Raw genomic sequence first — 27,605 nt, 5'->3', positions numbered from 1 at the left:
ATCTTTAATGTTTTAAAGGAGCTTTTTTTTTAAAAAGGCGGGGGGGGGGCAGTGCTGGAAGTAAAACAGAGAAAATAAACAAAGTAGAGAAAGCTCCTGTGAAGTGTTTTGCTGTATCTAACCTTCGGCAGTTAGGTTATTTCTCAAATTTACATAAAGACTTATTATCGTCTTGACTGCAATCATGTAGAAAATGAATAGGGTATCAAGTACACGAGGATAATTTAATACAATGAGCTCTCTTTGCTTATGAGACCTTTGAAGGAAGGAATCATTAGACAGAGACTTGCCTTGTATTCCAGCAGGTCATGAGGCTTGTAGCTCGGTGATGTGCCTTCGGCAAGAAGTCCTTAATTAGAAATTCCTCGAGAGCTGCGCCCGGTAGGTGCTTCCTAAGACATAAAGATGTAAGAATTTAGCAGAGGAGCCCTGACTAAGGATAGAACTCAGGTGAATGAAAGAAATAATTTGCCAACAGCAAAAGAGCAGAGTCAGCGTGATGGCGTGCTGGCTTCTGAATGAGAGTCTCTCTGTCGTATTAGTAGTAAGTTTCATTTCTGTTATTCAAATTTAAATGTATATATTGAATAGTCTTTGATTTTCAGAATAACTTGTATAGGGATGCTAAATAGCTTCAAGTATTACTTTGGTTAAAAGACTAAAAACTTGTTAGAAAACATTCAGTAGATATATTTAATTTACCCTTGCAGAATCATATAAAGTTGTTTTCCGATTGAGTTTATTTTTAATTATTTTTAAAGTCAAGTAGTTTGTTTTTGCATAATCTATGAGTGTTTCTCTAAATCAAATGAAGTCTTTGAATTAGACTATGAAATTGGCATTTTTCTAGAGTACCTTCTGAGCTGTTTTTAAAGAGTTCCTCCACCTTCACATCGTTGAGTTAAAACATTACAGCAATGCTGATTAGGAAGGTTTTGTACTTTCATAAAATTCCTTAAAGAATACCCATACGTACTTAAAATCTTTTTTATAAAGGTAATGATTTCTTACCAATATAATTACTGTTCAAAACTAATCTATAAAATAATTGCATGGATTAATTCTGATTAATATTGAGAAGCTCATTTCACTTGAACTGAACCCCAAGAAGAACCCCAGGTGATTTTGCAAAGAAAAGGTTGACGATCACATTGACTGGTTCTCTTTCCATTCTACTCTAGCTCTCTTGGTTGGGAGTTAACTTGTACCTGTTTATCAACACTTTCTGTTGGTATGAAGAGGAAGAGTCTTTCTTTTACACACGAGTTATTCTGGGTGTAAGTAGAGTTGGTGACTATACATTATCATTTCAGAAGACAAAATGCATTCTCTTTTCCCAGCTTCCCTGTTTTCACTGTGTCTCTTATATCTTTACATATATACAGTCAACACTGGCGTGGGCAAGAGCATCTGCAGTCTGCCTGAATTTTAACTGCATGCTAATTCTATTACCAATCAGTCGAAACCTCATTTCGTTCATAAGAGGAGCAAGTATCGTAAGTACTAAATTATTTGAAATAATTTTAGTTGTTATGACTAACATAAGTGCCATTGAAAACAGAGATGTACTCTACTGTGAAATTCCCAGTCATCTTGTTTAGAATAAGGTTTGTTTCTTTGTAAGAGAACACAATAGCTAAAACTGAAAATCAGAAATCAGTACATCTGGCTTGACTTTTGTTTTTGCTATTGACTCCCTGCATGACAATGGACATCGCTCCACCTTTCCCTGATGCATTTGCTCCATCCGAAAAGCAGGGCTCATAAAAATTGACCTCACTCACCAACATGGAAGTATTATAACAGCTTGAACTATTACCATTTCTGATTGAAAGGAGACAAATACACAGTTGAGCCAAATATCACTGCAGAAACATAAGAGTTCTCAATACCAGAAAGCACAATCACAGTACACAGATTCTACTATGAGTATTTTAACCCCTACCGGACATAATGGAACAGTTCCTAATTATACTGATTGCACTGTGTTGGGTACTTAACCGTGGCTCATGCTAAACAGAGTAACACACTGCACAGAAAAATGAGGCCTTCAATTACTTTCAGTAGACAACGTGATTTATTATATACTCATCAGCATAATGTTATGAATATTGAGATGTAGGTGAGTATAGTTCCTTTCTTTGTATAATACAGAATAATTTATAAGCTACTAAACCACATCAATGACAGTGATGAGCATCATCATTTTCCAAATAAGCTGAGCATGAATATTAGCGGGTTTATTCTAGAGTTTTGAATTATAGCCAGTGTACTACTAACTCAGTCATTTTTATTGAGTTGAAATTTTAGGAAAACCAATGATAACCATTTGGCTTTGCCTGTTTGACTAATTAATGTGCACTAATTGTGTGTCACATTGCCTCACCTTCAGTTATTTAGAGGCAGAGTGTGGGTCCTCCTCTTATCTCTTATGACAACTGTCATTGCTGTGACATTTTCCAAAACAGGACTTTTATTTTTGTTACCCTAGTGCTGCAGAGGACCATGGAGAAGACAGTTAGACAAAAACCTCCAATTCCACAAGCTGGTCGCCTATGGAATAGCCATTAATGCAAGTAAGTGCTTATTATTAATTGACTGATGGATTTTCCAATGCCTGATGTTTAACTTTATAGCTTTGTTTACTTCCTCTCACCAATGGCTCACCCTCAGGTAAAAAAATCTTTGCCTTCCATCTGACCACAGAAACCTTCCACAAATGGATTTTTAAATTTCTAATCTATACTCATGCAGTTTTCCCTACCAAGCCTTCTGTAGCTGAAAAGAAAGTTTACGAAACTTCATTTTCATCTGGGAATAATTGGGCTTGTTGTTAATACAACGATAAATGCCTACTTGACGACCAAACACTTTGTGATTCAATATCATTCACATCAGGAATAAAATTGACCTATATTCAAAATTTTATTCAGTCATAAGAAAGTACCTATCAAATGGTATCATGGGCAGTAAAAAGAGAAAAGAAAAGCCAGATCGCATGAATAGGTTCTGAATAGTGCTGAGCTAGTGAATATAAAAGGATCTTGAAAAGATGTGAAGCTTTATAGGCATATAAAGTGTTATTGTTATTTCTTGAATTAGAAAACAAGAGAATTCAAGAGAAAGGCACTAGAAATTAATATCCAAGGCCAAGGTTAAACTCTGGGGGAAAGACAAGTGTTGGGGGGAGGTGGCAATAACCAACAAGCTTGTGGTTTTGTTGGACAAAAAATTACGTTGAAATAAAACGCTATCTGAACAATAAAGACTTATAATTCAGGACTGTTTCCCTCAAACTAATTTAACTATAAAAATGTTTTCCTCATTTGTTTTTATCCTTTCATGCATAATAAATAGGAGAGTAAAAAGAACACTCAAAACAAATGTGGATTTAATTAAGCAACAAGACATGACAGACAGTACCCAAGTGCCACAGTAACACAACTTTGGGTATGTGGCGAGACTGTGATTGAGATATGTGGGGAGATTTCCCCACTGATTGTCTTCAACACCAGATAAAGCCAACCCAGGAAATGTTTGCAAAGGGTCTTTGTAGTTTGTTAGGAAATAAGGGTAAAAAGACATCACGTTCTAGAGAAAATCAGCTAAGGGAGGGAGAGCAAAGAACACACTAATTCATTCCTGTGTCCCAAGGCTCACAAGAGCACTAAATACTATACATAGGTGCCAATAACCTTTGAGGAATGCGTGAATGCACAAAAGAATGAGGACTCAGGGAAGATTTCAGCTCAGAAAAGGAAGTCTTTCCCAGACCTTGAAAATGATCTAAAATTAGAATGAGGGTCCCCTGAGAGTACTGAGTTCCCTGTCCTGGGTGGTGTCCAAGTGGAGTCAAGATTGCTCCTTAGAAGGCTCTTAGAGAAGGAATTCAGGAGATTTCTAGGCTGCCATAAAATCTTAAGAATCCTTAATTCCTTCATTAAAAGAGATAAAACACGATAAAATGCAGGAAGGATATTATCACTATGCAATTACTTAAAGGCAGAATTGGACTCTAAGAGAAAGTTACAAAGATACTATAAACGGAAGAAACAGAAAAAAACAACAACAACAAAAACCCAAGCATCAAAGCACATCAGAAAAGAAAGCGAAGAACAAGGGAAAGTGTGTTATGCAGTAGTATTTCCGTAACCCTTTGGGCACGTGCATTGCCCCGTCTGTGATCACGTATCAGCAGCAGCGCATAAGCAGTGTGCGTCACATGTCTCCCAAGCGCAAGGTGTCCAAGCGCAAGGTGTTCTCTACCTTCTCAAACCAGTGTAGTCAGCACTGTTTTCAGAATGGAGTATAATCAAGTGATTATATACCCCTGCAGCAGGAGACTGGTTGTGTGATCTCAGATAGGTTCCTTACGCCCTGCCCTCTGTGGAATTAAAGTAACACTAATACAACCCACCCAGCCCTATGAGATGTGCAGACCAGCTGTCGGGAGCGGACCTCCTGGAAACCTGCAGGCTACAGGGTCACTCACTTACTGCAAGTGAGAATCAAATCCAAGTTTAGGGTGGGGAGGGCTCCACTCATCAAGCCCTGCCCTCTACTCCAGTCTCCTCTCCCTCCACAGCCCTTGCTTTGCCCCCCTGTGCCCAGCTCCTGGCGGCCCCAGAGTGGTCTGTGCCTTTGCTCTTGCTGTGTCCTGCGTCTGCAATGCTCCCCCCCCCCTCAGCGGGTAACATCCAGGGCCCCTGCCTGGTCCGCCTCCCGACCCACCGGGTCTGGGCTGTCCGCCCCTCCCCTGGGGGCCACAGTCACACCTCCTGCCGCAGAGAGGAATTTCTCAGGCTGATTACCCCAAGGGCTGGGACTGCGCATCAACAAAGGCGGTGGACCCTGAGGATGAGTAGGCGCCGACCAGCGGGCAAAAGGGATTGAAGGAATTCCTGGGGAAGGTCCTAGACAGGACAGGAGTTCTTCAGGGAGCCCCGGGCAGTTCAGGGCGCAGAAAATAGGGTGTGAACAGGAAAGATTCGAAATGATGCCACTGTCCACGATAGTAAGTTCACATTCTGGTGCGACAAGAGAAAGCAGGTGCTGCCCCCCCGCCAGTCCCTCTCGGACCCCCGGAGAGAAGCAGGAATGCCCGCCAGCCCCTTGCACTTGAACTCCCGCTGCTCTGCCTGCTCTCCTGGCACCGCCTGGCGGCCAGCCGCTGGGGGGTTTCCATTCCCGGCGGGGGGGGGGGGGGGCGGCTCGCTTCTCCCAGACCCTACAAAGCCATGATCACATTTCACACTAACTCAGAAATGCGGCTGGCAATTGCACGTGGGGGTGCTATGCGCTGGTTTCGCGGACGCGCGGCTGCTTCTGCCTGTGGTCCCGCGGGTGGGCCTGGGAGCGCGAGAAGCGCCCGGAGCCCTGCCTGGCGGAGGCGGCTCCTTTCTCAGCGTCCCCACCCACGAACCGCAGCCTCGCGGGGTCAGATCATTAGGGAGGCACTCAGAGCCGGGGCAGGACGCGGCCGGGAGGAGGGGCAGGCGAGCTACGGCAGCTGTGACCCAGGGCATGGCGTGGAACCGGCCACCGGGCCTTCCCGCCCGCCGGCCGCTAAGAGCGCCGGCATCTCGGCCACCCAGACATTGCCAGGGGCCGCGACCCCCCTGGCGTGAGACCCGTGGTTCCACAGCCCCTCGGTTCTCGCCGGCGCAGATCTCCGGACGCCGAGGCGCACGGCGGGCCTCGCGGGCCCTGCGCCGAGCTCCCCGCGGCGGCGCCGCACCGGGCGCGGGCGGCTCTCCAGCGAACCCCACGGCCGCGCTGCAGCCGCTCCTTCCCCGGGGCTGCGGGCGCCCAAGGGCGGCTCCTGGTGAGCAGCTAGAATTAGTTTACAAAGCTCAGTGACCACAGCAAGGGCAGGCTGCGAGGCCTGAGCTCAGAGGAAGCCTCTGAGAAAAGAGACGTGGAGGCCTCCGGTGGAGAACAGCCCCAGAGGCCCTCGCTCTCGGGGCCGGATCCCCAAAGAATTGCCGCCAACGCGGTTCTGCATCAGGCCGGGGAGCTCCGGGGAGACTCTCCCCAGTCCTGCCAAACACGATTAAGTGTGATTTACAAACGAGTGGCGTGCGCGGGGTGCCATAGACAGAGCATGTTCCTGCGGAAATCAGACCACAGACCCGAAAGTCCGGGGCCGGATTCTGGCTGCGCAGCGCAGCCAGCCTTTGTCCCTGGGCCCTTATTTCTAGCCGCTGCTTAATTAGGAGGTGACCGGCTCCAGAATGACTGTTATCACAGACCGGCAGGCAGAAAGCGCAGGAACAGACCACCCTTCTGAGATGGTCCCTCAATTACTTTCCTTTGATTTCCTGAGAAATAAAAAGGAGGGAAGAAGGAAGGAAAAGGAACTTTCTTGGGGCAGCTGGCTCTAATTGGAGCCTTTATGATTTTTTGCTTCTCTCCTCAATAAAAGCTCCTTATTTGAACTCAAAAGTTCACACACCAATTAAATGTGCATTTGTAGTATGTCCAAGATTGCTGCTCTCTTTTAACTGTAAAAGTACTTTGGTGAGAAAGTAAAATTGTGGAAAGACCCAATAATAGCATCTTTTAGCCTGGCATTCGGGTGGGTTCTGGAAATGTTTACCACCAGCTCTTCCAAGCACTCCGCAGAAAGTCCTCAGAGGCCCTAGGAAGAGCCCACCTGCGTAGTTGATGTCATTGGATTTGCTGCAGGACCTGAAACGCCCCTTTAAGCTAGTGTTGATTTTGAAAACAAAAGGCTGCAAAAAAAAATGTGAAAAAAATATACATCAGCATAGACAACACTATTCCAACAATGTTGCATCGAAAGATCGACTTCCTGGCCCTTTGTTTCTCTCTGTAATCTCACTGTCACTCAGTATGTCGTTATCACATACATATTGGTGCTAAGCAATGCGCCAGGTGTTGAGGTTTCAAGATGAACACCCGTGTTACCTACATAATGTTAGCAGGTTTTGTGAATGAATCTACTTGTTTCTGACCACTTCCCAAATTATACTGGGATTTGGTTTGGGCTGGGGTTTTTTGTAGGGGGGGTCATGTATATTAACTTCCTGGGGCTGCCCTAACAAAATACCACAAACTGGGTGACCTAAACAATAGAAATTTGTTGTCTCACAATAATTTCTGGAGGCTAGAAGTCCACAGTCAAAAAACAAACAAAAAGAATATACAGAGAGGTTTAGTTCCAGAAATACTGGCTTATTTTAATCCACTAGGAAAACAGATGCGATTATCTGTGTGTATGTGTAGGGGTATATACACACTAAAATATGTAAAGTAAGAATATAAAATATTATGTCTGAAAGACAACAGACACAGTATCTCCCCCCTGGAATCATCATATATGTCATATGCCCATATATCAGTGTGTGCAAGGTACAGTATTCTAGAATGATGCTTTCTGATTTCTTGGGAAAGAAGTTTTATTCATAATTACGTTGTGATAACAATACCTCTTCTACTTCTAGAATAATCACATTATATTCAATTATGGTGAGTTGAGATCTACTTTATTTCTTAATATAATTAGTATGAATGTGAAAATCATACAATATCTTAGGAAGCATTCACTTCATTTAAGACACTGGGTACGATGCACATTATAGTTCACTCGGCCTTGGGATTACAAAACTCATAACAGAAGAGCTTGACCACACAGACCTTGTGTTCCTAAGTAACTAGAGAGGGAGAAACCCACACGACGCATGTCCCGTTGCCCCCTCCGCAGCCATCCACATCGTGGCGCACGTGTGCAACCTGGAGCGCTACCACCGGGGACAGTCCTCAGAGGCCCAGGGCCTCCTGGCTGCACTTTCCAAGCTTGGCGACGCCTCAAATGAGAGCTACCTCAACCCCATCCGGACCTCCCAAAGGGTGAGTTCTTGCACGCTACCTAATTTTTCATCTGAAAAATGCTCTTTTCCTATCCCTTTTACAATCAAGAACATTGTATTTTAAAAGCTTTTAATAAAAGAGCTCGAGAGAAGAAGTTTCTGCCAAGTGTTAACATTAATTTCACTTTTTCAAAACAGTCATTTTTTCTGCCATAAATGTTGCCAAGAGGTTGTGAGCAAGGAGAAAACTGGTGCCACTTCATTTGTTTATAGCAAAAAATAATAATAAATACACCTAAACAGGAAATACGGTGACCTTTTAAATCTCCAATATTTTAAATTTTTAAAGCGGCTCATGATTAGGTATTTTTTTGCTGATGTAAGACTCATAAAGAATGTGAAGCACCATATAAATCCAGGGATTATAAAGTAGGTGTCTCCATTTTCAATTTGCAGATTGTTCTCTAGATCTGTTCAGCATCCTATTTTGGCACACATGTGACTAGCTGGCTTGCCAAATCAGGTGCTGGCCAACGTAGCTAATTTCATAGTGAGGCCTACCTGGCTAGTGACATCACTAATGCTAATTATCTGTGTGCAAATGTGGGAAACAAAAAGAAAACCAAACATGTAGCCACTGAAATCCACCTGTAGAGATTAAGACATTTCTCTCACTTAATGTACCCCCTGCCTTTCTCCCTAGTTGATCTAAACCTTTGGCCATGTGCTACCATATTGGAATATGCATCCAGAGCACTGATCAGGTTTGAAAAACATCTATATTGCCCAAGAGGAGGCCTAAGACAGAAATGGAAATCTCTCCATTACCATCTGGGCCATTTTGCCCAGGCAGCCTTATTTGAAGAAGGAAAATTCAAAGTCTCTTTTTGGGAAAATTCTTCCATGTCATGTCCCCTAATTATCCTACAATGATTTCCAATACCAGGCCACTGGTCAGGTAGAGCTACATTTTCTTAGCTGACAACAATTCAAAGCACAAGTTTCAAAGTTATAAATCAAAACTACAGATGCCCTAAGCCTGCAGGAATGCCCTGGGGTACTCATTTGAGCCTTGGGGTACTCATTTGAGCCACAGCGTTTACCTGGGCACCTACAGTAGGGTTAACTGTTTTCTCCACTAAGGCTCTGGAAAGTTCATTGCCACACATACCCAAGAATAAGTCTCAACATTTTAAAGAGACTATAGAGTAAATAACATTTATTATACATAGTTTTAAAGCAATTTAACAACATGATTAAGGTACTTCCAATATAATGATTTCAAAATTTTAGTAGTAATCTATGTAAGTACTAATTAAGTCCAGGAAACCCTCTAATTTGGGGTATTTGGAGAAAGATGAGTATCAGTAACACAAAGTGTACTTTATAGAGCGTTTCTAAACAGACGCAGTGGGACTGTTTTAGAGGACACATTGCAACTCAAACCAGCCCATAAGTATGGTGCAAGAAAAGGGACATGGGGATTTGCTTTAATAAGCCAAGAGGGATGGTTTAAAATTATCACATCATATGATATAAATGGATTTCTAAAATGTGTGAGTACACTTGAAAAACATCTTTTAAATGTTTTAGACATACCCTTTCAATTTTATTTCCACGGTTTGCTCCATGAAGAAAAAAAAAACATCAGAGAAGTCCCTGTCCAAATTACCTCAAGATCTCAAGGCAACCCAAATTAATGAGATTTTACTGACAAAAGATACAGTGTGAGTTTATTAAGCTCACAGTCGTCTCAACGATAGCAAGACAATGTATGAATACTAATGACTTGACAAGAATATGGAAAACTCACAATAAAAACAAAACACTTTGTGATTTATATTCTAAAAGGCTATTTATCAGTCCCCTGAACTCACAGGTCAGAATTCTGGCCTTTTGGCAGTGTATACCAGATAAGAATAGCTGTATCTTTATTGATCACCTAGGATTTGCAGAGTCTTATGCCAAGCCTCCTGAGGTGGCATGAAAGAAATGCAAGTCATGATCCTCCCAATTAAAAAGCAAAAGCAAGGAATCACTAACCACCAGAGGAGCAGGGGCTACAGCTGCTTGATTCAAATGCCTCTAAGGGGTCTCTCAAAAAGAGTGTTTCTTAATGTTAAAACGCAATTAAGCAAAGGGACCCACATTTTTATCTTAAAAATTAAAAATCTGAAACTCAGATTTATTTTGCAGTATTTGATCTTAAAATGTCTTTTCATATATTGCCCTAATTTCATTTCAACAGAGTATTTTTGACATAAAAATTGATTTATACAGATGAAAATTGAAGTTAATGAAATGCATTTGATGAAATTTTCACAAAGTGAATGTTCACCATCAAGTGGGAGAGCGGAAAGGGCAAAGGAGCTCCCTTCTTGAGGTTTTGTGTTTTTTTTAAATATATTTTTATTCATTTCAGAGAGAAGGGAGAGGTAGAGAGAGAGAAACGTCAATGATGAGAGAGAGTCATTGACTGGCTGCCTCTTGCACGCCCCCTGCTGGAGATCAAGCCTGAAACCCAGGCATGTGCCCTGACCCGGAATCCAACCTCAATCTCCTGGATCCTAGGTCAGTGCTCAACCACTGAGCCACGCCCGGCTGGGGCCTTCTTGAGTTTTATGGGGACCATTTGGAAGCTAATATGGGGTGGAGCAAAAGTAGATTTACAGTGTGAGTGTGCAAAATAGAGTTTATTCTTGTGTTATTATTTGTTACTTATTGTATTATTTTCCATACAAACAACTGCAAACCTGCTTCTGCCCCAGCCTGTATATGTGTCTGACTAGAACATTTTGAACTGCTCTTTGCTTGGACTGTCAAGTGCTGGTCCTCAAATGGAAAACTGGAACTAAGTCATTAATGTCCTGGCGTCTGTGTTTTTCAGAACACAACCACTGAGTTGCTGATGACAGTGGCGGGCATTACTGGCCTGCTCATCTCTCTGGCTTTAATCTTGATCATGACCTCTTCCACTGAGTTCATTAGGCGGGTCTCCTATGAGTTGTTCTGGTACACACACCACGTTTCCCTCGTCTTCTTTATCAGTCTGGCTCTCCACGGGGCAGGGTAAGTCCCTCCTGTGCTTAGCATGTGAGATTTTATCTCAGTGGACCTCGCAATAATCTTAGAAAGTCCTTCAGATGGAGGAACATGACGTGCAGGGGACTAAAGGACACATAGATCACATGAAAAAGCACATTCAGTGTGGCAACATACCTTTTTTTAGTACGACTGGAAATAGGAGACATAGGTGTTGAAGTGTTATATTTTTTTTTCCTAACTAACTCTGTTGGGGTGTCGACGTGTTTATAAAATGTAGGAATTGTAACAAAGGTTGACGACAATAGATGTATGTTTTACTCCGGACCTATTTCCACAATCCCTTTTATGTGGCATTAGTCGGGATATATATTTTGACACCCATATTTCACTTCTACTTGACCAAAACCATCCACTAGGAAACCCATTGTGGGTGAGAGGGTGGTATGTGAGGTGGCCCATCTGACCGGGGCTCTGCCACTGGCCCTTTAAATTCTCTGGCCCTCAGTTTCCCCTCTGACCTCAAACATCCTTGTTGCTCACACATCCCATGAATGTGCTCTGGCATTTGACACCTACCCGATGCTGTTAATCTCTTCCTCAGGAAGCTAGAATGAAGTATGACTCGATATAATGTTTTTAATTCTTCAAATATTAGCAAAATAGTTTTGGACCAATTAACTAATTGATGTCTATAAACTAGTTTGTCCCAATTAATCATTTCAAAAATGGGTGCCTCTTTCCTCCGTTTCACAATTTGCAAAGCACATTCATGCGCATGATCAATGTGACCCCAACGAAAGTCCCGTCCAACAGAGACTGAACTGTTTTCCCATCTCATCAGGAGGAAACAGGTTCAGAGGATTCATTGATTCACTTAAGGTCCCAGGATGAATAAATGGCAGAGTCAGACCTAGGATGCCGGTCTTCAGACAACTAAACCTTTACTGGTAACAAGCCCTGAAGGGCTGCTCTTCATTTTCAAGAATTAAACCTTCCTCCTTGATACCCCGGGAAATGCGGCAGGATGCTGCAGACACCGGGCGTGGCCTGGAGCAGCTTCTGCTCTGTGTCCTGCACTGTCATCACGCATCATCACAGCTGCTGAGCACGGAGGTGCCTGGTGCCCAAGGCGGGCTCCGTTCTGCCCAGACCTGGGACGACAAGCACAGCCACAGAGACGGCACAGCATGGTGACCTTGTCCTCTGTGGGCCCAATGCCAGCTCTTCTAGACCTGCCCCCTAACAAATCACTGCCTCCTCCCATGCCCCCTATGCTAGATGCCCCCTCTTTCTTAGCCCCCACTCCTAGGAGGGAGCCAGACTTCTGCTTTTGTTGCTCCTGTGCCTAGGACCTCCCCCACCACCCAGAGTTTGTCTGATGCTCAGACACTGGAAGACCTGCCCCTGGGGGTGTACCGTACCCAACCAACTACCTGGCCCTCTGTGGAGCCCCGCAAACCTGTTGGTCAACACTCGCACTGCTGCTGCTGCCTGCCTCAGGCTCTCTAGTCTCTTTGGCTTTAAAATCTCTGCGGTTGGCTCCTCTGAGTGTGTGATCAGTCCCTCACTCTGACTATTCATATCTTGAAGGGGAGTGGTCCCAAAGGGTTTCACTCCAAAGACTGTCAGTCCCTCCTCAGATTCTTCTCCCAGTGCCGAGTGTTAACCCCTGCAGGACATCTGGGAGGCTCTTCATAATCCACGTAGGTCTAGAAATCTCTTCACAAAAATTATGCATACACCCCGCCCCACCCCCTCACCCCAGCCTTCACACCCTGGCGATTGTCGAGCACAAGAGGATTTCAATGGGTAGTGCTCCGCTGGAGATAGTGTTTAATATCCAAATACCATTTCATACGATGAAATTTTCAGTCATTTTAACTTAGTTCAAAGGCTTATTTGGGATAAGGGCCTCATCGAATCTTCTCAGCTTGAAGTATTTTACAGCTACTGTTTACAGCAAAAAGCAATTTGTGAATTCCAAGTAAAGGAGGGTTACTGGAATATGTTAAAGCCACTAATCTTCCTATTATGGGATGGCAGAGATGAAGACGCAAAAATTGAAAAATTTTAAAAAGATATTGCATTTGTGGAATGGCCTGGGGTTTCTTTAGAGAATATAGAGAATGTTGCCTAGAGCCTGCGAATGAAGGTGTTAACATTTACAGATTCCATTCCTCCAGCTCCCATTTATTATTCCCCCTTCCCGTATCTGGGGAGATTCAGAGATAGTCTCTCTCATCTAACTCAGAGGGATGTTATCTAGTTTGGATGACTTCCACCAACAGACTGGGCCAAAGGCCAGGATAACAGTTCTCCAGGCGATTTCCAAGGGCATTGCTGCTCCCTCCCCGATGCCCTATGATACAAGGGATCACCTGGTACCCCACAGGCTACCCAGGGCATGACCCTGTGTGATGTTCAAGTGTCTTGGTCTGTGAGTACCATGTTTCTCAAAAATAAACCAATGTATTTCATTCATAAACACTTAAGAATTGAGTAACTACCAGATTACACGACCTCAATGTCTTGTACATCGCAGCCTGGGCACCAGTGGGTAAATCAAGGAACTTATAGGAAAACTGCTAGTCAAAGGTCAGTCAGTGCTGCATTTGTGGCAAATGTAATACAGAAGGATCACAGGATTCTTGATCCAGCACTCTGTTCACAGAGGCCGCTTTCCTTTCTCGCCCTCAAGTTCTTCAATATAGTCCTGAAGACCCACCTGTTTTGACCCTGTCCAGCACTAAGCCTGCCGGTGGTCACTGGGAAAATATCTTTATTCAAGTCCCTTCCTCTGACTTCTTCACTTGAAAACTTCTAGGTGCTCAGAAACAAAGCAAGAAGGGTAGAAGTTAAATAAATCTGCAAAAGACCCAGATAGTACAAAGTTAGCCAATTAGCCCAGAATCAGTAATCAGGATGAGATGTAACCTAATTAAATCCAACAGGCTACAAAAGGATGTGTTCAAACAATTTCCCTTCATTATAAATTCTCTAATACAGACGCTTTCCATTTAACACAGGATATCACAGAGGGGCACCTCTTTTCTGGGGTCTTCAAAGTTACTCAAAGCTTCTGAGGTTCTCATTTTGAAAGACGCTAAGGGAAATGAATGAATGACAGCCTGATACGAGACGTGGACATGTTATTCTAGAGCCCATTGTAGAATACATATCTGTGGTATCACAAGACTGCACAAAATCAATTTTAAATGTCTGAGCTTTCTGTTTTGTTTTGTTTCGTTCTGTTTTGAACGGCAAGTCGGATTGTTCGAGGCCAAACTCCCGAGAGCCTCCTGCTACACAACGTCACCTTCTGCAGCGACCACTACGCCGAGTGGCGGGCGGCTGCCCCATGCCCTGTGCCTCAATTTTCTGGCAAGGAGCCTTCGGTAAGAATGAACCCAGGAGCTTTTAAAAATAGCTGTCACCATAAAATAACTAGAGCTCTTATATGCTTGAGAAAAGAACCACCATGTCACTACGAGACAAAGCCAAGTCTTTATTAAGTGTGCTAATGGGGAAATCGAGTTATGGGTAATTTTAAAAGAGCTTTACTGCCAAGAGCACTCTGTGCATTTCAAAATGTGTTCTACTTACATTTGAATGGGGATGTCTGATATTTCGGGAATTCATAGCACCACCATCGCAATAATGTCCCCGGGGGAATCAGAAAGCCGAGTGGCTCTCCACCCCAGTTCTCAGCAAGCTCAGCTCCCTGTCCCTCCTTTCCAGTCTGAGAATTAATAGCATCACTCTTCAAATGAACACCATCCAACAACCAGATGAGAGTGTGCCCTCTTCCTAAGCTTGCCTTCTTTCTTTCTACAGCTTTTGGGATAGAGAAAAGGGAGTGTTAAATTCATTGCTTTCTGTCCTAATTAAGCTCCCAGGACTGAAACAATGGCAATGGGAGCCAACTGGAGACTTAATGAGAGTAGATGGTGGAGCCCACAAGATCTCAGGAGTCAGACTCCCTGCTGTGCTGTGATCATTGCCGTCGAAGGCACAGGTGGATAGGCAGAGCAACCCTATGTGGTCCCTCAGGTATCTTAGAACAACACCGACCTTCGAGTGGCTGGGGGATGTGTAAGAAATAAAATTAAATTAAAAATTAAAAAAACAAAGCTAGGGGATTAAAACTAGAAGAAAACATGTGCCAAAAAAATTCGTCATGAAAAATGGGCTCATTGTATATAACAGAATATAAATTGTGGGATTTAGGAAATTAAGTCATCAACTTTTGAAGAATAAAACAATCGACTTTTTCTAAAATCCTCAAATATATTAAATTAAGCACTGGATTTTAAGGTGAAAACTGCTGGAAAGAATGTTTAAAACAGAGTGAACCGGAATAAATGTGCCCATAAGGCTGTGGCTCTTTTAATAGCCATTGTAGATTGTCTTTGTCTTACACTCAACTACCAGTAGCCATTACCCAGCCTGCATATTAATAGGGAACGTGAATGCCTCTCTAAAATTTTCAGCTACAGTGTCTCCATAAAAAAATCAATATCTTCCTACACCTCAGGAATACAGACCAGAGCCTGCTCCCAGCAGCAGCAGATGCCGACATTAATTACCATTAAAAGGGAGAACTGGCCCATCTCTCCGACTCTCCCCTGCTACACCTCCATGCACACCCAAACCCATGTTGTCACTCCTCCCCATTATTTTTAATGGATCCTAATTCAAAGCGTGTGTGGGCTGTGCAATTACCGCTTGGCTGGATGTACAATATTCTCTCTGATGTCTTAGAGACGGTGAATCCGGAAGGCATCCCAAGGACAAGGAAGGGCTCCTGCACTGCACTGCACCAATGTACCTGGTCTCTGCAGGGCTTCATCCCTTCCCCTTTGCCTCCCTTAACTCAGTGCATGTTCATGGTTCTTTTATCAATGGACTATTTCAATTCACCATCAGTGGTGCACTACTCCCCAGGTTACATCGTCTCATAGAAACTGAAGTGATCAAAGGAACCAATTATACCTTGCAGCCCCTTCTTCCCATCTTGTCTTTTGTCCTGAAACTCAGACACATACAAGACTCCAGATTCTAGAATTGACACAACCCATTCTCAAAAGATGCCTGGTCTTCCTTAGCCAAAGAAAGCACCTTATTGCCGTTAACTATGGCATTAATCAGTAATAATAAGTAACAATAATAATGATGATGATAAGGCTGATGCCTTTTAAATTATTAGGCAATGACATCAACAGTACAGGAAAAGTTGTAACTGCAGTAGGGTCAATTCAGCAAACTTTCTCCAAGTGGCTATTACACGTTTGAACCTGCACTAGACGCAGGATTCAGAGACGTCGCTCCTGCCCCTGGAAATCTTATTGTCTAGAAAAAGAGGCCATTCATAAGCTCACACATAAAATACAATCAGAGCCAGCATGTTCTTATTTTCTGGTAGGAATGAAAAACCAGGAGTGAAAGTGTAGGAAACAAGTTTCATTGCTGCAGCTTTTAAATCAACGTTACTTTATTTCTATCATAAAATACTCACTGTGCAGTGATTTTCTGAGTATTTTTGGGGAAAAAAAAATAAAGCTAAGAATCCACAAAATATTTTAGCATTTAAGAAACTTGGATACTAAACAGGCAGGGCTCTTTATTTAACAGATGGAGAAATGGATGCCCAGGGAGTTTTAATTTCTTACCTATGGTCATGAAGGGCATTCCCAACAAAGCCACATCAAGAAACCAGAGTTTCGCCTGGCTGACATGGCTCAATTAGTTGAGCATTGTCCCATGCACCAGGAGGTTGCTGGTTTGATTCCCAGTCAGGGCACATGCTCGGGTTGAGGGCTCGATCCCCAGTGGGAGGTGTGCAGGAGGCAGCCGATCGATGTTTCTCATCAATGTTTCTATCTCTCTCCCTCTCCCTTCCTCTCTCTCTGAAATCAACAAAAGCGTATTTTTTTTAAAAGAAATCAGAGCTTCTAACTCTGTGGCCATGAACTTCCACCTCTACAGCCTTCAGCATTCATTCTGAATCTCTGGCCTCCTCCCACCCCTCGCTTTGCCAGCTCTCTGCTGCTATCTATGAGCACATGTCCCCGACATTGTATTTATCTCTGTGAATAAAGCGAAAACATTTAAGAGCTTGGAGAGGACCTGAAATGATAATTTCTTCCAACCCATTTTATGAAACAGAAAATTTGAACATAAAAAGGCTCAAGACTTGCCTGAAGGCATAGGGTTATGGGTAGTAACCCTAACACCAGACCCAGGTCTTCAGAGACCCGGCTCCGATCCACCTGGCCACCCGCCCTTGTTGCTCTGCGCCTTGGCCTGTTTGGCCTCACTCACCCTGTCTGCGCTGGCCATTGCTGCTAGGATAACCTTCTGAGATTCACCTCTGGCCAAACCTCTCCCTCACTCCCAACTTTCAGAGCACCAGGACTAACTATCACAGCGGAACTAAATTGGCGCTTCTCCGCCTGAAGCAATTTATATACCATAGTAGAGACAGATCCAAGAATGGCTAGCTTACATCTTCCTTCCCGATGAGACGTACAAAGAAAATTAATCCATTCCATTTTATCCACATGGAAAAATCTGAGACCGTGACTGACTGGACACCACCGAAATCAAGTCTGTGATGTCTGAAACTTTCCAAAATGCGCATGAAAGATTATTTGTAAAAATACATAGAGACTATGTGTTTTTGCAAGTATCTAAATTTATACAGAAAGAATTGCATTCTTGCTATTATTTCTGTAAATATCCAGACGAATTCTCACAACACTTTTTGGTTCATTTGAGCATAAGCGACCGAAGGACTCAGTCACTGGGTCCATCCTTCACGTCGACCCCGCCCTGTCTTTTCCCTTATTCTGCTCCTCATCGCAGCTGCGCCCACAGCAGAGGTGCACAAAGATTTCACTCTCTGCTATTCTGGTCATGTTGCTGAACACCACTGAGGAAGAAGGGAATACGTGGCTCAGGTTGCTTTGCAATGCCTGCATAAATCAAGCCTTTTTCGGGTAAATGGGAGACTCTCAGGGAAAGAGCAGAGAAGGCTGATGCCGGCGGGAAGCGGTGCCAAGCAAACACACCCAGAAATTAACAGGACAGAACTAAAGACAGCAGGAAAGATAACAGCAGTAAACATAATGCTGAAGTGCTGTGACCTGTCAGCAGACAAGATGGAGCGGTATAGCAGGTGAGGGACCAAGGCGTGAGGAAGACAGTTAATCGGTGATGGTTTCACGGGCATCCTTCTAAGGCAGTAAGATACTAGGAATTTAAGATTGTGCAGGGTTTAGAACACCAGGGAGGGAATTTAGGGAAACTGTGAAATGGGTTGAGTTACAGTCCTGGCTCTCCACGATCCACATCTGTCTTCTTAGGCAACTCATACCCATTCCCAGAACAACTGGTTTTTAATTCTATAAATATAAAATTAGGATAGATTTCCAAAAACCCTTAACATCCTGAAATTCAATGAACTAATAAGTCTCTAATGCTTTGTAAAATGAGTGTCAGTACCAGTGTCAGGGTTGGACGGGAAGAAGAGTGACTACATGGAAAATGCTCGAGGGAGGCACTAGGGTCCTGGACAGACCACAGCCCAGGTGGCCAGGCACACTGGGGTTCACGTCTTTACTGTGTGTCTCACGGCCTTTGTGGCCCTGGACAACTTGATCTTGCTGAGCCTTAGTTTCCTCTTCTGTAACATAAAGAGAATACCGTAGGCTTGTGGGTTTGTTTGGTATCAAACCTAGGCAAAGACTTCAGAAATTTTAAGATCCCATTCCTTTCCTTTTAGGGCAGGGGTGGGGAATGTCCAGCTGTATACGGCCTGTAAAATCATTTGGTCTGGCCCTGCCGAGGCCTCACCAAAGAGAAGCAGTTCCAGTTATCACATTAGGGGTGAGTTAATTAAATGTTTGACCAAATATAGCAGGCTAATTTTTAAGGTGATGATTCTGTATGGACTTTGAATGATGTTATAAATATCCAAATGGCCTTTGGCAAAAGAAAGGTTCCCCACCTCTGTTTTAGGGGACAAAGACACCTTATGTTATCCCCAACACCTGGTACAGGGATAGCCTGCTGGTCAAATGAACATCCATAATGCAGTTTATACTCAGAAAGGGTTGACAGAGGATGGGCTTCAGTAAAAATGGATATGCTCACTGTCACAGTTCTCCAGACAATTGTTGAGACTTTCGTTGATTCTGTAAACATGGATTTAAAATGCTGAGAAACTAGCCTGGCTGGTGCAGCTCAGTGGTTAGAGTGTCAGCCTGCTCACCAAAGGGACCACAAGTTTGATTCCCAGTTAAGGGCAGGTTCCTTCCCCTGGTGCGGTTGGATGCCTGTGGGATGCAACCAATCCACGTGTTTCTCGCACATCGATGTTTCTCTTTCTCTCTCCCCCTCCCCCTCCGTCCCTCCCTTCCACTCTCTCTAAAAATCAATGGAAAAAATATCTTCAGGGGAGGATTAACAAACAAAAAAACACTGAGAAACTAACTTTCTGTTTTATTCCAGACAACACTGGCTGTGCATGCATGTGTGAGGGTATGTGCGGGGGGGGGGGGGGGGTTCTTCAGGCAGACCCCCAAGTTGTGATGCATTTTTGGCTCCCAAATTACTATTTGAAATGTTTTTATTTAATTCTCCATGTCCTGTGCTGGCTCAGTAATGTGGCTTTGTAAGCCTTTGACTTTGGCTGAGTTTGGGAGCATTTATGACCCTATCATATGTAACATAAGCATCAATCTGCTTCCTTATTTCTTTGCAAATTCAATTATTTCTAATTACATAAAGGCATCATTGATCAAGTAAGCATAAAAACCAATACAGAAGAGTTTAATCTCTTAAATAAGCTTGTAGACTTCAAGGCATAATCGAATGTTCTAGTATTTAATACAAGGAGACATCTTTGCTGTTGACAACCGGCCCAGAGTTAAAGGAAAATGCCTAAACCCCAACATGTTGCACATTGATTGGTTCAAGCTGCAAGTATTTGGAGTCTATTCTCATTTCCCTCTCTGCTCTCTGCAGGCCTGGAGATGGGTTTCGGGCCCTGTGGTCCTATACGCGTGTGAGAGAGTAATTAGGTTCTGGCGATTCCAACAAGAGGTTGTCATTACGAAGGTATGGATGCAGATTTACGTCAGAATAAGAGCCTGCGTGTAGATGAGAATTTTTTATTAGCCCGAGTTTTTAATTTGCCATCTTTTATGCAGAACTGCCTGTAATTTAGAGGCTCATCTCCTGTCCTAATAATTGCTTGCATCCTGCTCGTCGCTTAGTGTGACTCATTTAACTGAGGGCAGGTACTAGGGCCTCAGACTGACACACAGGATTCTCATAAAGGCTATGGCACAGCTGCATTTCTCGCTATTTCAGTTTCTCTCCAGAGGGAATGAGCATGCTGTACACTGGGCATAGCAGCTTGAATATAATCGCTTCCTTCCCCACATAGAGACACAGACTCTGCAAACACACAGATAACATGCAGACATCTTCAAGCTCAGATATTCATACCTAGAATTACTGAACAGAAGATGGGGGAACAGTCACCCTCAGGTTTCAGACGGGGGGGGTGCTGAGATGTTCAAAACAGATAGGAAGGACGTCTGAGGAGCTCTGCCCTGGACAGTGGGCAGCAGCTGCTCTGTGGTAGCATTTTCCAATCTTGCCAACCCTGCTCAGAGCTCACTGATATCTACCTCATGCTGGAGAAAGATATGAACAGATAAACCAAGGACACATTGTCTCTCCTGGCCAGCATGGCTCAGTGGTTGAGCGTTGACCTGTAAACCAAGAGGTCCCTGGTTCAATTCCTGGTCAGGGCACATGCCCAGGTTGTGGGCTCGATCACCAGTAGAGGGCATGCAGGAGGCAGCCAATCGATGGTTCTCCCTCATCATTGATGTTTCTCTCTCTCTATCCCTCTCCCTTCCTCTCTCTCTAAAATCAATAAAAAATATTTTTAAGGTCTAGGAGGCTGAAAAAGTACCAGATCCTCTGCTCCCAGCTATTTAAATGTCTAAGAAGAAATTCTCTGCTAACCGAACTTAAAACACTTTGCTAATACAGTATTAACAGAATGCTATATCTCTTTAACATCTTCATGAGAGCGGAGGCTGGAAATTGCTTCATATTTCTGTTTTAAGCTATTTCTGTGTTGCTGTTTTCAAGTTAAGCACCAAAGGCTATGAGGCCATATCCAAAGCTAGACAGTAAAACTTCTAGAGATCTACTAAAGCTGTTTCTAGGGAGACAATTTAACAGCAGAATCAGAAAGAGGATCAGTAGGGAGGGGAGAAACCGAACCAATGATTAAAATGCAGTGAAATTCTCTTATGTGTGGAGATACATTGTCACCGATTCTAGATGCGAGATTTTGTTCCCTTATACCTCTTGCCACAGTAAAAGACCTGCAGAGATTTTCCAGAAAACAAGATGGGAATTGAAAAGGGGAAATTAGTTCCTTTCCTCTGATAAGCAGCAGGTTACAAAATTCTTATATAAGCAATGAATTTTGTATGATGCTTCCTCTATCCAAAACTCAGAGCATAGGTAGGAGGCTGGATGAGACGTGACTAAAACAAAACAAAACATCCCACTGAAAGGAAGAAATACCAGGGTTAATTAATGAAGGACTGAGAAACGACTCAGATCCTTTAAAACCGAACCTACATTTTTTAACCACAGAGATAATTCTGTGACTATTTGAATAACTTGAAGCAGAATTAGGTGTGATGCAGGCTATGCTAGCTTCTGCTTTCTTGGGTCTGGTGAACTGTGCTAAGAGAAGCCTAGCCATTTGAGACATAAAGTCACATGCCAGACACCAAGTGGCACCTAGATGCAGCTACCCAAGTTTCAGGCATCACCGTGAAGGAAATGAATTTCATTCTTGCTGGACTTGCCAACCAGACATGCAAGTGATGGCAAAGACCCTTGGAGGCTCATCGCAAATGGTGCATGTAAATTAGCCCTCAACAAAGCTGATTTATTCATTCATTTATTTATTTTTATTGTTGTATTACAGATGTCCCCCATTTTCCCCCTTTGCCTCCCCACCCCTTCACTGCACTACTGTCCGTGTCCATGGGTTATGCATATATGCATATAATTCTTCGGTCAATCTCTCCACCCCCCCAATACCCTTCCCTCTGAGATTCGTCAGTCTGTTCCCTGCTTCCATGTCTCTGGATCTATTTTGTTTTTCAGTTTATTTTGTTCAGTAGATTCCACATATGAGTGAGATCATGTGATACTTGTTTTTCTCTGACTGGCTTATTTCACTTAGCATAATACTCTCCAGGTCTCTCCATGCTATCTAAAAGGGTAAGATATCCTTTTTTATAGCTGCATAGTATTCCATTGAATAAAAGCTGATTTAAAAATTTGAAAACCATAGATGTAATGATGGCTATTTCCTTATTACTTGAGTAATACTGAGTAAAAAGACCAGCAACTCCCTGTTCTAATTTAGGTGGTAAGCCATCCATCCGGGGTCCTAGAGCTTCACATGAAAAAGCGTCACTTTCAGATGGCACCGGGGCAGTACATCTTGATACAGTGCCCTTCCATATCCGCGCTGGAGTGGCACCCGTTCACCCTCACCTCTGCCCCCCAGGAGGACTTCTTCAGTGTGCACATCCGGGCAGCAGGAGACTGGACAAGAGCTCTATGTCAGGCCTTCGAAGCTGAGGGACAGGCCCTCAGGGAGCCCTGGAGCCTGCCAAGGTTGGATCCCACTCTTTTTATGTATATGTCGGAACAGTTTTAAAAGTAAGGTATTTTAGTACATCAACATGCTATCAAATTTAGCAATATCCTTATTCTAGATGATATGTTCGAATCCGTTTCTTAAATTTCAGAATCTATATAAAAAATACAGTCGTTACATACTGGGGGAGTCAAAAGTGTGGATTTTCAACTGCTGGGGCCGGTGCCTCTAACCCAGCGTTGGTCAAGGGTCAGTTGTAATTTAGAAGATTTCCGATAAAAGCAAGTACATTTCTTTAAAAAAAAATTTTTTTTTAAAGTTCAACAAAGGCAGGCGATGCTTCAGAGAGAAGGAGAATTTTGCTTTCCCAGCTCCAAAGCATCACTTGGCAGATTATATGCAGCCTATGATAAGTAAGACAGCCCTGTGGACTTTCTGTTGTTACTCTGAGGTCTTTAAATTACATTTGTAAAGTTTGGTCTTCGTAAGCAGCATGCTTTGTGGTCAGAACTAATCTGGCAGGCTCCACACACTGGAGAAAGAGCTGACAATTACAGATTGAAGCTCATAAAATGACACAGTGATCTGACAGTGAAGAAAGTTAGTGGTGTCACCAGTCCGGCAGTCCTGCATGTGTGTGTGCAATGAGCACTGATTAGCCTCCACTGCGTGACAGAAATACAGAGATGGCAAAACATTGCCTCTGTCCTCCAGGGCACCAGGAGGTCGAATGCTAGCAAATGATTTCATTTTGCTACGAGGAGATGTGCAAAAGGCAGGTCTGAGAAGGTGGAAAAGCACTGGTGCCGTCTGGATCAGTCTCCTGGGGTGGCTGTGATGAAGGACCACACTGGGCAGCTTAAAACAATAGAAATATGTTCTCTCACATTCTGCAGACTACAGTCCAGAATCTAGGTGTCCACAGGGCTGTGCTCCCTCTGAAGCCTGCAGGGGAGAAAGAGCCCTTCCTTGCCTCTCCCTAGCCTCTGTGGTTGACCAGCAGGCCTTGCTTCCCTGGCCACCTGCTGCAGCATCCCAGCCTCCCCTCTGTTGTCACATGGCCCTCTTTCCTCTTCTGACTGCATCTCTGTGCTCCTGTAACCTCTTCTTATACAGACACAGTCATGTTGGAATAAGGGCCCACCCTACTACCTGACCTCTTTTTACTTGATTAATTACATCTACAGCAGCCCTATTTCCAAATAAGGTCACATATCACCTGGGGGACATGATTCAGTCCAAAACAGCGTCCTATTTGGAAAATCCTGGGCACATGACAGAAGTCCCACAGTAAATTACCACTCCTGGCTCCTCTTAGTAAACAATGGCTTAATGTTGATCCCCACTCTTACTGCAGGATTACCTGATAAGCACACAAAGCCTGTGTTTAGGGCCCCAGATAAACAGGGAGACACACACACACACACACACACACAATGTTGAGAAAAACATTTTTTTAACAACTGATATTTCAAAAGAAGTATCAATAGAGGTCCTCTCTTCTCCCACCCTTGGAGGGTGTCAGGGATACCGAGCAAGGCCACTGACATGAGAAACTGGTGGTGAACACTGTAAAGACACCTAGAATGGAACGTCCTGGGGCAGGCTATTGTCTGTTCTCTTCTGTACAGCCAGTATCTGGAACAGTATCTGACACAGAGTGGGTGAGAGTATACATCTGATAAAGGAATAAATGAGCCTCTGGACCCAACATGTGTGCTTTAGCTCATTTAAGTTAACAAGTATTTACAGATGGCACACTAGGCACTGGAATAAATTTGAGGCACAGAATCTAATCAGTGTACTGTCCCCTTCTCCCCCTTCCAGTGGGACACTGAGCTGTAACTACCTAGCACTGGACTCGATTGTGTTTAGTGCACAGGAAGAGCCACATGCTTTCATACTAAACATTGGTACTAAAAAGCGGCATGTTGCCAAACCAGCCAGAGCCCCAAGTCAGAGGACAACACCTGGCTATTCCATTAAGACCTTTATTTTTTTCGTGGAAAAGAAGTAACAGAAAGAGATTCAGAATGCAATGTAAATGCTTAAAATCAGGGATAAAAGTAGGTACACACACACACCCCCCACTGCTCCCTCTGCCAGGATCAATACCGTCATCCCATCCCTAGCCTGGTCTCTGCTCTGGGTGCACAGTTATCTGGTTGACTCACCAACCTTTCCCCTCACAGACCAGCTAGCATTTCAGCCAATCCCCCGAAAGGGACTCGGACAATGTTTCTCAGGGCTCCATATGCCTTCTCTTTACGGAGTGTGTGATCAGCTCAGGGCCTGACACAATCTCCCCACACACACCCAGGGTCCTGAGGTCCTGGGCGACGCCTCCTGCTCGCTGGGGACACAGGCCGTTACTGCTTTTCTCATACACCAAGCACTCTCCTTAGTGCCTTGGCCACTGCCACTCCCTCCACATGGGACACTCTTGCTCAGGTCTCTGCTCCCCTCTTCCTGCAAGTCTCTGCTCAAATGTCTCCCAGTGAGTCCTTTCCTCCGTCCTCAGCCCTGCTGACGCCCGGGTCACTATGCTCCTGCGCCGCTTCATTCTCCGCCGCAGGGCTGCTGCCACCCGACACATAAACATCTGTTCGTTTGTTTACCATCTCTCTCCCCACACTAGAGTGGAAGTCCCACTGGAAAAGGGACCTTATCTGTTTGGTTCACCTTAGTGTCCCCAGGGCTGGAACAGACCCTTGCCCTCAGTTGGCGTAAATATGCACAGAATGAATAGAAATGAGTCATCATGAACACCGAAGTTTCCCCCTTTTTGTTCAATTCATTTGAACAAATTGTATATGTCAGCACACGGACTGGCAGCAAAAAACAAAACAAAACACCCTAGAACTCGTTTATATCTTCAACCCATGAAGAACCCTTATACTGGTCTTCCTCAGGTGACTTTCTCTCTCAAAGGTGTTTTACTTTTGAATTAAATCAAACACTTTGGGGAGAAAACCTTAAGTTTTCACTGCTTTTGGATCCAGAAAGGATTTAATCCAGCCCCAGGAATCGGTGACTGAGGAGCCCAGAGGCGAAGCAAACCTAGGCCAAGAGTAGGGGCAGGGAGCCCTGGAGAAAGGGAGAGAAAGGGAGCTCCTTCAGACGTTCCCTCCCGCATTAAACGGAAGAATTTCTGAGTTGACTCGGGAGTTTTCAACAGTTTAACCTGCTGCCGGAGCCAGGGGCTCCTTGTCAGATAGCCTGGGTTCAAAGCCCAGCCGTGTGTGTGATCCTGGAGAATGTCTATACCTCGTGCCTCCATCTCCCCATCTGTAAAATGAAGATGATAATAATAGTAGCTAAGGCCTTGTTTAGGGTTAAATGTGGCAATCCATCTAAAGCCCTTAGCATGATGCATAATAAAAATAGTTAGCTATTATTATTAGCAAAATAAGAAAGGCCACTGACAATAGATGTGACAGTGAAAGTGATGACTGGGTGAGGAGAACCAAGCAGGTGAATCAAAGTCTCCAGTTCAAAGAGGCGAGACTGGAGGCTGAGGAGGTAGGCGGGGGTGTTGCTGACCGTAGCAACAGGGAACAGCATGATGTGGATGCTGGAAAGGCAAACTGCTTTTTATGCACTGTTAGAAATTCTCTGTGTCCAGGTCAGAGAGGGAGTAGCTGAGTGAACTTGATAAACAAGAATTTGGGCAAAGGAAGCCAGTTCAGGACTGGCCTTAAGAAATGAAGACATTTTGGCCAGAAAGAGAAAGTGTCATGGTAACTACGGTCAACTATTTAAAGGCCCAAGATGCAGGAAAGAGGAAAGACCTGATGTGTGTCTCTCAAGAAGACAGGAGAGCTGTCAGAAGACAGATTGCAGTGAGATGTAAGGAAGACTCTCCAATTCTTGGAGCTTCCCCCAATGGGGAACAAGTTGCCCTGTAATTTACTATCAGAAACTGTCAGCTCTCAGGGATGTGGAAGGAAGGAATCCCACATTAGCAGGGACATTGGGCTGAATGTTTTCTCCTGCCTCTTCCGGCTCAGGTTCTCAATTCTAATTATGTAGAAATTTGTGTATGATGTATTTCTGTGGATTATAGGACACAATTCTTCTCTAGATTTCATTGTTATCTTTTCAAATCAGTGTCGAATAAATCCCAAATATGACTAATTATAAAAACAATTACCAATAGGATGTTAATCCATGGACAGTTTCCTGTTTTCTCTCTCAGTTCCTCTTATCTAATTATTCATGAAATAATCTGCAGTGGGATGAGATACTACCCTTTCTGGCTAATGACCTTTTATTTTTATTCTTCCATTTCCATATATCCATATGTAATAAAGCCTTACTAATTAATATTAACTTGGGGAGAGTTCACTGGAATTATTAGGAGGTCTAGCATGTGGAATATTTTTAAATAAACTCAGTTGAACTTTCATGGCACATCCTAAGCCCAAATGGGCCAACCTGGGGTGCCTTCAACAGACATCCCTTGGGGAATGGTTATAAATAGCTTAGACCCCTTTTAATTAGCACATCTTTGTTCACATGTAAATGTGTGCTTTTGGAATAGTTGATGGTTTTTAATACATTCTGCTGACTGAAATCTTTTAAACATTCCCTTTACAATTTATGCAACAAACTGTTATTGACCAACTACGTGCTGGAGAGCATATGAGGCACTGGGCTGCAGCAGTGAGCAAAGGCTGGAGAGCGTGTAAGGCACTGAGATGCAGCAGCAAGCAAAGGCAGACACAAAACAATCATGCACACACACCAAAAAAAAGTGTAAAACTGCAACTGTGATGAGAGTTACAGAGGAGGGTTCATGGCGCTATAAATTACATATGAAGGGATTGAGCTAGTCTAAGGGGTCCGTGAATCTTCCCCAGGGTAGTAATGCTGGGATACAACCTACTGAAAGGGCAGCTATTAACCAAGTAACGGGAGAAATTTGGGGCAGAGTGTGCCAAGTGATTTACTTGGATTATGATGTGCAAAGGTCTGTGGCAGAATGGGTTATGCATATTTTAGGAAATGACAGAAAT

The 27,605-nt window shown here is 43.8% G+C and overlaps 1 protein-coding gene across 1 annotated transcript in view; it reads left to right on the top strand.

Moving 5' to 3' along the window:
* Nucleotides 1–454: 454 nt before the first annotated feature.
* NOX3 (NADPH oxidase 3) overlaps nucleotides 455–27,605 on the top strand; it is a gene marked incomplete at both ends in the record, with an annotated part of 49,808 nt that continues 22,657 nt past the window's right edge. The window contains 9 exons of the mRNA XM_081140422.1: nucleotides 455–544; nucleotides 1,182–1,277; nucleotides 1,386–1,496; nucleotides 2,492–2,576; nucleotides 7,727–7,872; nucleotides 10,720–10,901; nucleotides 14,143–14,272; nucleotides 19,905–19,997; nucleotides 22,351–22,604. Coding sequence (XP_080996548.1) covers nucleotides 455–544; nucleotides 1,182–1,277; nucleotides 1,386–1,496; nucleotides 2,492–2,576; nucleotides 7,727–7,872; nucleotides 10,720–10,901; nucleotides 14,143–14,272; nucleotides 19,905–19,997; nucleotides 22,351–22,604 — 1,187 coding nt within the window. The remainder of the gene's footprint in view (nucleotides 545–1,181; nucleotides 1,278–1,385; nucleotides 1,497–2,491; nucleotides 2,577–7,726; nucleotides 7,873–10,719; nucleotides 10,902–14,142; nucleotides 14,273–19,904; nucleotides 19,998–22,350; nucleotides 22,605–27,605) is intronic.

This window comes from Miniopterus schreibersii, assembly GCF_964146895.1.
Source record: "Miniopterus schreibersii genome assembly, chromosome: 6".
Taxonomy (NCBI): domain Eukaryota; kingdom Metazoa; phylum Chordata; class Mammalia; order Chiroptera; family Miniopteridae; genus Miniopterus; species Miniopterus schreibersii.
This window is presented reverse-complemented; position numbering and strand designations above follow the sequence as displayed.